The sequence below is a fragment of the Sphaerodactylus townsendi genome, linkage group LG14, assembly GCF_021028975.2.
Source record: "Sphaerodactylus townsendi isolate TG3544 linkage group LG14, MPM_Stown_v2.3, whole genome shotgun sequence".
In the NCBI taxonomy this organism is placed as follows: Eukaryota; Metazoa; Chordata; class Lepidosauria; order Squamata; family Sphaerodactylidae; genus Sphaerodactylus; species Sphaerodactylus townsendi.
In genome coordinates, this window is record NC_059438.1 from 14,970,273 (window position 1) to 14,982,413 (window position 12,141).

A 12,141-nucleotide genomic window follows, 5' to 3' on the forward strand; every position below is an offset into this window, starting at 1 on the left:
TAATTATATATATATATATACATAGGAAGAGAATAAAAGGACTGATAAACACAAGCAGCATAAACAGCCACAGACTAGAACAATTCAGTGGTAACGAAAGACACCGTAAATCTCCCACCCTACCCTGCCCCAGATTTTCTATACCAAAAATTCAGCCTATAAATAAAAGTGGAATTTTAGAAATGCAAAGAATAAACAGAACTGGCAAGTCATCACACACACCAAACAAACTCTGAAGCTTTGCACCAGATATTGACGGGAAGAAAAGACATTAAGATAAAACGGGGGGGGGGGGGGGTTTTATTCCACTTGGACAAAAAACAAAGTTAACAGTTGCTAATTTGTCCCCTCCCCAAGTTAAATTACCGATTTATGATTCTGGCTTCAGTCTACAAAAAGGCAGGACTTTATTGCCAACAACTCTTTGAAAGTAGGTCTCTCAGAAGGACGCAGTGCTTGCAAACTACCCTCTCTAGAACTGTTCAAATAGGTGGGCTGGGCACGCCTACACACAACCACACCCCTAGCCTTCATGAACGCTTCCCCCGAAATGTCAAATAAAAACATTTCATAATATTGTAAACAAACAGAAAAATCACCGAAACTTCAAAGACACGAGACGCTAAATCTGTGTGTATGCTTAAATACCCTTGTGTGTATAGTCAGAATTTCCTTTCATGTTCAAAAACTGAAAAGGAATGTTGGTTTCCTTGTTGGCCGTCTGTCAAATGGCCAGGCACGACTGTTGCCAGGAGGAGGGGAGAGGACACAAATGTGTCCCACTCCGCTCACCTTCTCTACCGAAATCATCCGCCACCCTGGTAAGCTTCTGCAAAACAACGACACCTGCCAAATTACTTCCCATCTTCCAACATCCTTCACCACCTTGCACATAATAAATAACCTCCCTCTTCCCACTCAATCACAACTACAGACCCTAAACAATTTCTTGCTCGGCCACTCTCCCTACTGCAAGCATGCCCTGATGCAATTGGCTCCGCCTACCAGCTTGCCCCTGCCACAGCCAACGACATGGGCAGGGGACCTTTAACTGCTTCCTGCCCAAAGAGAACAACACAGACTTTGGTACAGTTTCCCCCTTATACGGCACACCCAGAGGTGGGATCCAGCAGGTTCTCACAGGTTCCCGAGAGCAGGTTACTAATTATTTGTGTGTGCCAACAGGGGGTTACTAATTGGTGATTTTGCCAAGTGATTTTTGCCTTAGTTTCGCCCCTCCTCTCAGCAGTAGCGTGCAGAACTTGAAGCAGTCTAGCAGGAGGTGCACTGGCGTGCGTGGCAGCCTGCCCCTGCGTGCATTCGTTTCCCACCCAAGGACCGGCACAGCAGCTGCATCCTTGCCACAGCCCCACCCAGGAATGCCCTGCCCCGGAATGCCTGGTCACGCCCCCGTCGTGCCCAGCCCAGCCCCATTGGCACTACGCCACAGTGTGAATCCCACCACCATGGGAACCTGTTACTAAAATTTTTGGATCCCACCACTGGGCACACCTCATTCCTGTTTGCGTGGGTCCCATGAGGCTACAGAGGATTCTGCCCGCTCTCCTCTAGCTCCTCTCAGGGGACAGAAGCAGGCAAAGAGGTTGCTACCTTTGATTCATTCTGTGTGGCTGGTATGAATGAGGGAGAACTAGGACAAAGTTCTATGCTGGTCCAAAACGGGAAGTCCTGCTCGGCTACTCCTGTTCTACAATCTTGACAGATCTTATTGCAACTGTATTGTAAAGTTATAAAAAAAACTTGGTCAGAAAATAGTTGTGCAAATCGGCGACGAGGAAGGAGTTGAGGCTTTACTTCCCTCCCTAGTGCAGACAGAAAGTCCACAATTCTCTCCACATTCTTGCCTCTAGGATGGCAACGGGGTGTGCGCGCATGCGTGTGTGTCTGTGCGTGCTATCCTAGGGGCTGGAATCGGGCCAAGTGCCTTTAACTTCCAATCTCTACTGATATGACCCAGGTCACCCATTCTTTTGGTCACACTTTTCTTAGGTTTCCCTTCAACAACAAATGATTTTTCTAGGTTTTTTGACATTCACACCGCTTTTATGGAAGTGAAGCCCTTGGGAAAGGGGTTGGAGAAACCAGAAGAGACTGGAAAAGAGAATAGAGGAAGCAAAGGAGAAATAAGCGGAAGCAATGGCTTGTGAGGGGCACCTATGTTCGGAGACGTCGAAAGAGAAAACAGGAACATACAACATGGGGACGTGAAACATTCCCAAGAAATCACTGTTTTTAAGATTAAAATGTTAATATTCAAAAGCAACAGATTTCTGGAAAACACAAGAAAATGTACCTGAGTGGGTGGATATATATATATGTGTATGTATGAGGGTGCATATACGTATATATACAGATATGCCAGAATTTCAATTGAGAAAGCATATTCCTTCCGCAGCTATCTCTTGCACTCTCAAAAAAACAAAACATGGGAGGGGAACTCACAAATTGTGGGATTAATTGTATCTTTTAAAAAAAAGTTACAGAAAATCTCCCAACCGACAGCACAAAATAAAACATAGTGAAGGTTAGTTAAGGGCTGAGTTAGAATTGGGGGAAAGAACGTTGCCTCTCTGTCCGATACACGCTTCTTTACAGAACGGTGGAGCGTGGAGTGCGTTCTGCCAGTTCTGATCTTAGAGAACACTCCAAGAAAGAGGCAAGCAGTAGGACCCTGGGGAGGCAGGCAGACAAAAACTGGCTGAAAAAAGAACCGAGACAGGTGGCGATGTCTTGGCACCTGAGGAAGTTAAAACTGAGGGTAACGGCAGCAGCATTTCGAACTCCGAGGAGGAGTTTCTTCCTCAGTATTGTTGGGAGTGGAGGCCATAAACTGGAATAAAGTGGGTGTGATACGCCCATCCTTTTCTCTGAGGCTGACCTCACTCTTCTGGTGTGAGGCACTTTTACTCCACTTGTGCAGGGTGGCCAGGCTTCTGTCCCAGGGAGATTTCTGGGGTGGGGCCTGTGTAGGTTTCATCTAACCCTGCAGTGCTGTCACTTCCAGAAGGTGCTCTAGGAATTCTTCTACATATCTATGGTAAAAACCATAAATATTGAGAGAGGGGATTCCTTGAGCAGAACCTGAAAGTTACAGCACTTCTTGGTCAGGTGACACCATCAGCCCTTTTCTGCTGCCATGAACGTCAGTAGCGGTGGCAATTTTAGCGCAGTGGCAAAGGATTTCCTGCTGGAAGCATGCGCACGGCAAGCGTACTTCGGTGCGCTGCTGAAATGATTTTCTGGCATGCATCATACAGTAAAGAAAATGAACAGATACTTTAAAAATATTACCATATATATTAATCAAGCCCTAAATGCATCAGTTAGGAGATAAATCCCCCCAAAAAAACTGGAAATTAAAACCAAAGAACTAATTTTTAAAAGAAATGTGGGGAAAAAAGTAGCTGTGTGGACAAATAAAGTTAATATTTTCCTCATCATTACTATTAAGATATAGCTTGTAAAGAGCTGAGGAGTACAACATGAACAGGCTACGTGAATGCATTGGAGTTAAAAAAAGAACCCCCACGCATCATCCTGTAGCACAGTACAATCAATTAGAAGTTCTGAATTGGACTAGAGGTAGCAGCTGTTTTGTATTCCCGGAGTCCAGAACCCTGGAACGTTGTTCCCGACGACAAGCTCCCGTGCACTGAGCCGAGGCATGACCATGCCAGGTGCTGAACCACGTCGCTGGGAGCTTCTCCCCCAGTACTACATAGGAAGCAATCGTTCTCCGAAGTGTGTGGACGGCCTGCGATCAGACCCAGCTCCTTAGAATAGCAATTGGCTGTTCGTGTTTGTGTGCAGGTTCTCTTTTTTTGACACAAGCCAACTCGAAAAATAAAAACCCACGAGTTACTAAAGTAAGATATACAGTTCCACATAATATAAATAGTGTTAATTATTATTATTATTATTATCATTATTATTATTAGTGTTTTAAGTCCTAACGAAAAAAAATACTAGCAGAATATGAAATGGAGTAGCAACAACATCAGTGAGAACGACGCCCTCTTGTGGGGGAACCGCTGCACGGGGCTTCCTTCATATAGGATGATCCCTATTGGGTGAGGGAGGGGGGTCAGGTTCATGTCTGGTAGAAGTGGTGGTAATGATGATGGTGCTCGTGGTGATGGTGGTGTTCATGCCGTTGGATCATCTGCCCGACTTGGCCTTCATACAAGATGACAGCGGGAAGGTCTCTGACGTGCTCTTTCTCCAGAACCGTCCCCGGGGCCTGGAAAGTTTTGCACATGTGATGACCCTCCTTGGCCTTCTGCTTGTGTTTCTTGTAAGTCTGCTGCGACTGCACGGGGTGGTACGGAAGGTTTTGGCTCACCCAAGCCGTAGGAGAAGTCATTGGGATAGACGTTCCCGGAACTGGTTTACTCCTTACAGCCCTTCCTGTGTTAACGGATGCCATGTTTTTGCTCTGGGCCTTTGGAGATTTCACAAAGTGCCTGTTTGCATCTTGACTCCGAAGCCTCTGCTGTATCTCCGCCAGCTTGGCATACGACGCTTCCATTAAGCTGACGTGGCCCGGGTCTGCAGCCGGTGATTTCCGCTGGTGTCCATGGAAAATTTCAGGTTCATGGGAACGGGATCTAGTTTGATTTGCCACTCGGACTGGCAGGTCATGTTTTTGAGCAGCAGGTGGAGATCCTAGAAAATGTAAGAGGCACGAGTCACATTCTAGCTGAGTATGGAGAGGACAGGCCGTATTTATATATTTTAAAATGTTTATATCCTGCCTTATACTAAAGTCTCTAGGTGGCTTCCACAGGTTAAAACGATAAAAGAGCACAATAAAACATAACAACGAACTATGACAATTAAAAGAAAGCAATAAAACCCACATAAAGTTAACCCCAACCCCCCACTCCCAGGACCAAGAATATTGGAATGTAGTTGGGATAAATATCAATCAATGGATTGATTTCTTTGGTGTGCCAAATAGAACAATACAAAATTGATGCCTGCCCATCAGAAGAAAAGACTTTCAACATAATTTATAATCTTGGCTTGGATAAGATTTACCAAATTGATTTTCTAGACGGAAACAGTAGTCCAGTCCTGAACTTAAAAAACCTCTAGAGAGGAAGTATTTTGGTCCCACTTTTGTAAGTGTGGGTTACAGAACTGGATGCAAAATCGTGGTGTAACTACACTTGCACTCTAACCCTAAAGAATCAACCAATTGACCTTTATTACGATCATAGACCAGGACAGACCAGCATAAGGTAGATAAGATGCAATTAAAAGGATAAAAATGATTGAAACTATAAATACGAATCTAAAAGAATCTACTGGCAGAAGAAAACTGAGAACACAAAAAGGTATAAGAACATAAAAGGGATGGGATAAAAGCATAAATATCAAAAGGAAACAAGTCTTAAGGGAACAATACAATTGGCAGATAAAAGACTATAACCATTAGTTCATGGTACACTCCAGTAAGACAACCTCAGTATTCTTTAAGACTGTTTTATAGCACGGACCATTCAGCAATGTACGTTCAGTGTTGCTACACAAATCCTGGCAACATGGTGTGTAATATCAGGATTGGTACCGTGTTTCCCCGAATATAAGACAGTGTCTTATATTAATTTTTGCTCCCAAAGATGTGCTATGTCTTATTTTCAGGGGATGTCTTATTTTTCCTGTGTTCTGTCTGTCGGGCATGCTGCCAAACAAAAACTTTGCTATGTCTTACTTTCGGGGGATGCCTTATATTTTGCACTTCAGCCAAACCTCTACTATGTCTTATTTTTCGGGGATGTCTTATATTAGGGGAAACAGGGTATCTGTAAGCAGCAGGAAAATCTAAAGAATATTCTTCATACAAAAGGAAGAAAAATGGAAATGTGATCCAAACTATGTATAATGCATGTGTAATTTTGTTTGGTTATGTGACTAGTCCAACTTCATTGGCAGAACAGAGATTCATACTGGGGTTTCCAAGATCCAAGCCCCATACTCTAACCATTACTCAACACTGGTCTAAAACAGTACCTGGTCCAAATTTTGAAGTATAGTTTTCTATCCCTGCAAGATCCAAATAGTGGTTTCTCCTTTCGATATTTTCATCAACGCAATGGTGATAGCATCCATTCTGTTCAGGCTTGACGTCGGCATGGTGGTTCCTAGGAGGCGAAAGGCAAATTATGAAGTATTAAACATACCAAAACAAATGTGTTTCTGTAATAAGTATATGATTGTAATATCCAAACCATTGATTTCACTGAAAAGATAAGCTCAGTTCCTGAAAGAAACGCTGCATAAGCACGGCTCATAAAACCCACATTTTAAGAGCAAGACTCTCGCAAGTCCACCATTTGCGGTGATTTAATGCAGTGCTGTACTCAGTAGCCGGACACTCACTTTAAAATAGTCTTCTGAGTCACCAATTAGAAGAACATCAGAGAGAAGGGCTGAGAAAATGTCTTCAGAATGCCACTCACAATGGAAGCAGATAGGGCTAGAGTAGATGTTTATCAAACAATGATGCAAGTCCAGTAACCTGGACTTACATTGTAAACAACAACTATAATAAATAATTCAAAATCAACTCGTACAAAGTATTATTTCAATTATTTTTCATGTGAATAATTTACAATAAGACAATAATCCTAACACTTCGAAAACGCATTCAGATGCGTGGTGCGATTCTATACAGGATTCTCATTTTCGATATACCATCTTTGCACGGAAGAATGAAACGGGAAATACTAGCTCCTTTGTGAAGTTCCATATGGGAATCACATGGAATTGAGACCATATCTATTCTTTGGAATTTATTGTCCTTGAAGTCTTACATTGACTTTTGATATATACATGATTATTAGTGGGACAATAATAGTTACAAATTCTTGGAAGATATTCAAAAAATGCCTGCTGGTATATATATAGCATATTATTAAATTTGTACATTGATATTGTTCGATTGACACTGGCATTTCATAAATGTTTGTATTGCACTTGATGTATTTTATATACTTGAGATTAGAATAGGGTTAGTGTTAGGATTATTGTCTTATTGTAAATTATTCACATGAAAAATAATTGAAATAATACTTCGGACGAGTTGATTTTGAATTATTTATTATAGTTGTTGTTTACAATGTAAGTCCAGGTTAGTGTGCCAATTTGGTTTGTTCGTTCCTGTCATTGCTGCTTGACACGCTAGTATCAACCTTGTTTGCAATGATGCAAGTCCACCAAATATGAAGGTTTCTAACCTTGGGCATTTCTGAAATGGTGAAAAAAACAGATATTGGGCACTCCTACAAAATGGCTGCCATTGGTGAGCAAGACCCTTCACAAAACGTCCAGAGGTTCCACAAAGCCGGCAGTTATTTCCAAATCATTGCTTCTCGGAGACACCAAGGGAACACCTTATGAGGCACCTCTAGTTCCAACAAGGTGGATCTACTAGCGTTGGCACTCCGTATTGTATTTAACTGGTTTTAATTGTTTTTATAGGAATGCTGTATTTTAAAGTTCAATTGATTCTTAAGTTTTTATGAGCCCTTCGGGGATAGGGTGGGATATAAATAAAATAAAATAAATAAAATGCCCAGAATGACTCTTAGGCCCCTTCCGCACATGCAAAATAATGCGCTTTCAATCCGCTTTCAATGTTCTTTGAAGCTGTGCAGAATAGCAAAATCCGCTTGTAAAACATTGTGAAACTGGATTGAAAACACATTATTCTGTGTGTGCAGAAGGGGCCTTAGCTTTAAGAGAGATACTTTGGGGAAGAAGTAAGTGGGTACCAGAAAGCACAGAAGCAGGCACCCTTGGCACCTCGTCAGGGGTCACTAACTTAATAGATCCTGCTTTTTAAAAAAGAGAATCATTTAAAATCTGCACTTGACGGAATAATGCACATTAATCCAAACTGAACTTAATCCAGGTATCTTGGGTTGTCAGTACACCCGATGGAATGGCCAATGTAGTTACAAGGTTCTGCTTGCAGCCTGCACATGTGCTGGGCTGAGGTGAAGGAAGAAATTGAGAGATAAAATCTTGAGAGGTATAACACACATCTCCATGATAGGGTGACGGTGGGGAATCCGTCTTAATAAATCCCAGGGAATTGAAAGGTCTGCAAACGCAGGTCTCTTTCCTGTTCTGGGCTACACATTTATTTATAGCAGAACTGCTTCCTGAATATCAGTCATTCAGAGCCAAGCACTAAAAGAGAGAAAAGAATCTTAGCAAGGGGTTTTGATGGTGTGGTTGCCAAGAATTCTGTACACGAAAATACACGGTTTCGGTTTTTCACAGGAATGTCTGGAACTGGTTTATATCAAATCCTCTAGTAGACTTAATGTGGAGGAGTGGGGAATCAAACCCAGTTCTCCAGATTAGAGTCTGCTGTTCTTGTGATGGAGTGGGGAATCAAGCCTGATTCTCCATATTAGAGTTTGCTGTTCACGTGTCGGAGTGGGAAATCAAACCCAGTTCTCCAGATTAGAGTCTGCTGTTCATGTGGTGGAGCAGGGAATCAAATCTGATTCTCCAGATTAGAGTCCGTGGCTCTTAACCACTATACCACATGGGTTTTCAAAGGGGCTGCCATAAATCGGCTGTGACTTGACAGCATTTTACACACAAAAAATGTGCTTGTGGCCCCCACAATATCCTCTGGCAGTCAATTCCATAGTATAACCATTTGTCAAGTAAAGAAGCATTTCCTTTCGTCTGTCCTGAACCTATTTCCCAAACCATTTAATTGGGTGTCCCTGATTTCTCATATTATGGGAGACGGAGGAAGATGCTCCTTCTATCCACTTTCTCCACCCCAGGCATAATTGTATCATCCTCTCTCATGTACCCTCCCTAACTGTCGTTTCTGGAGACTGAAAAATGTCAAGTGCAACAGCAGCTGAGGAGACGTGTTGAATCAAATCAGGGCCACAACATCAGAAGAACGTAGGTTCAGAATGGAGACTGGCAGCGCCAATCAGAATGACTCCCAGGAAGGAACGAAGTGTGGCTACGGAGGTAAACACAACCATTCAATGGCTCCAGCATGGAGAGTTGCTGCCTGTAGTAGCCAGGAAGGAGCAGATGTAGCTCCTTCCTGGCCATTCTCTTACAATTTTTGGGTGACCGTGACTGGATTCAGTTACCAAATCCACTGGGAAAGTAATGCTCTTTACCTGATGGACCCTCGTTGCTTCTTCTCACAACTCCTCGATTCTTCGTTGGCTTTGCTCTCTGTTCGGTGCCTTGAACTTTGAAGATCTAGCCACACACGCACATTAAAAAACAACATTATTTTTTGTGCCTGGTATTCTTTTTTTTTACACTAGCAGACAAACAGAGGGCATCACTGCTTTTGACCTTATGAGATATGAAGCCAAGCAGATCAATAAATCTCTTTGTAACTACATTTAAGTGGCACTACGCTAGGAGAGAGATTGTACAGATGAAGTGACCGAAAAGGGAAGAGGGGGTGGGTTTTTCCAGGGATTCTTAGATTCTAAATTTCTAAGTTATTAATGCTTTATTCTTCTGATCAATGATCACAATAAATGATTGATTGGTATGTGATTAATTGCAAGGCAGATCTCATTATTACTTGACCGCAGCATTCCCTGGAAGTCTGCATTGATGCTGCGTAGATAAGGGGCCGCCCAGCAGGGGGAGCTCTTACCGGTGTGGTTCAGTAGAATACTTTTCCTCTTCTGGCTCCCATCCGGCGCTACGGTAAGCTTCACACGCAAGGTTTTACTGGAGCTGGGAGAGTGGTTGACGGAAGCGTCAACTACCTCATAGATGGTATGAAGCAAGCTGGTGATGTCCTAGAATCAACATCAAAAACAAGCAGAGAAACACAAAAGCATCAGAACCGTAGACAGAGAACACGCTTATTTTGCTTGGTCCAATGTTTTTCTTATGGCACCATTTATTAACACTCTCCTGTGGACAGCCAACTAGTTAGAATGTTCGTGAACATTCCATGACATCACATTAGCTCAGCCAATGGCAGGGTTTAAAAGAACTTGAGTCACAACTTCTTGTTTTGCCTAGTATTTCCATACAATTTTTTCTTACAAATACTACTGTTTTCCTTTCAGGATCCAAAAGTTACACCTAAATTGTTTCTGGCAATCAGTATAAAACAATTCTTACATGAATATATTATCTGCCTCCCTTCTCATAGAATGATGCTGGCCATACCAACTGTACAGTTTTTCCATTAGTTTACTGATTACCTGTGTCCATTCTGTACTTTCTGGATTAATTCTAGATAAACAGGAACACGTGAAATATCTTAAAAAGCTGTGAAAAAAGCCGTTTGCCAATTTAAAACTGATTCTGGTGTAAAGTGAGCCACTCACATACTGGCTCTGAAACAATTCTGTGAAATGGGAAATAGTATGTAAAAAACCGGATATTCACCTAACTACTGTGGGGATGATACTGTGAGCATATCCAACAGAAATTCAGTTGCTACTCAAACATTTACACAGTGCTTTGAAGCATTTCAACCACTTCCTATACTGCATCTTGATGTAACGTTTACAACCATCCTGCAAGGTAGGTGAGTGTTATCCTCATACTGCAGATTGGTAGCCTTTGACTTGGTGTGTTGCAAGCCACCTGTGGCTCTTCTGAGCATTGATCCCCTATATGACACCGTGACCTTACCCATGTTTCAGGAAAGTGGACACGGCTCTTGTCCAGTGGGACTTGTGGTTAGAGGGGGTTCCCTTCTGGAAATAGCTACTGCCAGAGGAATAGGTATACACTGAACTTCCCTGAAGCACAGTCCTTATGCCAGAGATGGAAGCAAATAAGGCTCTTGGGGCTGACGGCAATTGTGAACAACTCTCTCTATGAGCCACGGATTGAGTATTTATTTATTTATTTATTTATTCATTCATTCATTCATTCATTCATTCATTCATTCATTCATTCATTCATTCATTCATTCATTCAATTTCTATACCACCCGATCCCCGAAGGGGTCCGGGCGGTGAACAACATAATTCAAAGCATTAACAGGAGCAAATCCTATAAATACAATACATAGGCTCCATCAGTAAAACATCTTAAAATTTCATATAAACAGCGGTCATATAAACAATTAACAAGTAAACAAGAGGCGTCCAAACCCCAATTAAAACCTACCCCCCCAAAAAGGGGGGGACGGTAGGCCCCTCAATGTGAGGGGCTCTGATGTAAAGTGCCAGGCACCACATCAGTGGCTGGGCACATCAGCAGTGGGGGGCACCACATCAGCGGCTGGGCACTCCAAAGGCCCGGTGGAACAACACAGTCTGACAGGCCCTGTGGAACTCACCAAGGTCCCGCAGGGCCCGGACAGTTGGAGGAAGGGTGTTCCACCAGGCCGGGGCCAGGGCTGTAAAAGTCCTGGCCCGTGTGGAGGCCAGCCGCATCATTGAGGGGCCGGGGAACACCAGCAGATTGGCCTCTGCTGAACGCAGAGGCCGAGTAGGGACGTATGGGGTAATTCGGTCCCGAAGGTACGAGGGTCCCAGGCCACGTAATGCCTCCTTCCAACTAACCAGTGAGTACCACTCCTTCCAACTAACCAGTGAGTTTGGAGACGTCCTGATCCTCGGCACAGTCCCTCACTCACTACGCTGGGTCAGCTTATACTGATAACTCTTTCCCAGACACTATTCCCATTTACAAGCAATCAGGGGATCAGAGAGGAATAACACAAGCGCCAAACAGTGCCTCCCAATGGCCTCTGCCATATCTATTCCAATGAGACGATGTCATTTCCCGCAGCAAAAACCAGAAAGCCGGCAACCTCCATCATCCAGCCCACTGCCATTTGACACAGCCTTTCTTTGTGTAACACGCTGAAAGGAAAAGTCAGAGCAACAGGCTTCCAAGGAGATAAGACCTCCAGCCTTCTGGCTTAGCACGGCAGGTTAATTAAAACCCAAAAAGGTTCGAATTCCACCATGACTCCTGGCTGAAGCGAACAGGAGGACTCCAGATGTGTCTTGACTCCGAGAGAAAATAAATTTGTCAGTGTCCATTTATCCTGCCGGCCCTTTTCTTCAGCCTCTGTTCCAAACACACCAGGTGGGGTTTTTTTCCTCACTTTCTTTCCCTATCATCCAAAGT

The 12,141-nt window shown here is 43.2% G+C and overlaps 1 protein-coding gene across 2 annotated transcripts in view; it reads right to left on the minus strand.

Moving 5' to 3' along the window:
* Positions 1-1,394: 1,394 nt before the first annotated feature.
* Positions 1,395-12,141, minus strand: part of NKD1 (NKD inhibitor of WNT signaling pathway 1) — a 139,459-nt gene continuing 128,712 nt past the window's right edge. For both annotated transcript variants that reach the window (XM_048516118.1, XM_048516117.1), the window contains 4 exons: positions 9,689-9,836; positions 9,192-9,276; positions 6,037-6,167; positions 1,395-4,686 (listed from right to left, as the gene is read on the minus strand). In XM_048516118.1, coding sequence (XP_048372075.1) covers positions 4,112-4,686; positions 6,037-6,167; positions 9,192-9,276; positions 9,689-9,836 — 939 coding nt within the window. In that variant the 3' untranslated portion in view covers positions 1,395-4,111. The remainder of the gene's footprint in view (positions 4,687-6,036; positions 6,168-9,191; positions 9,277-9,688; positions 9,837-12,141) is intronic.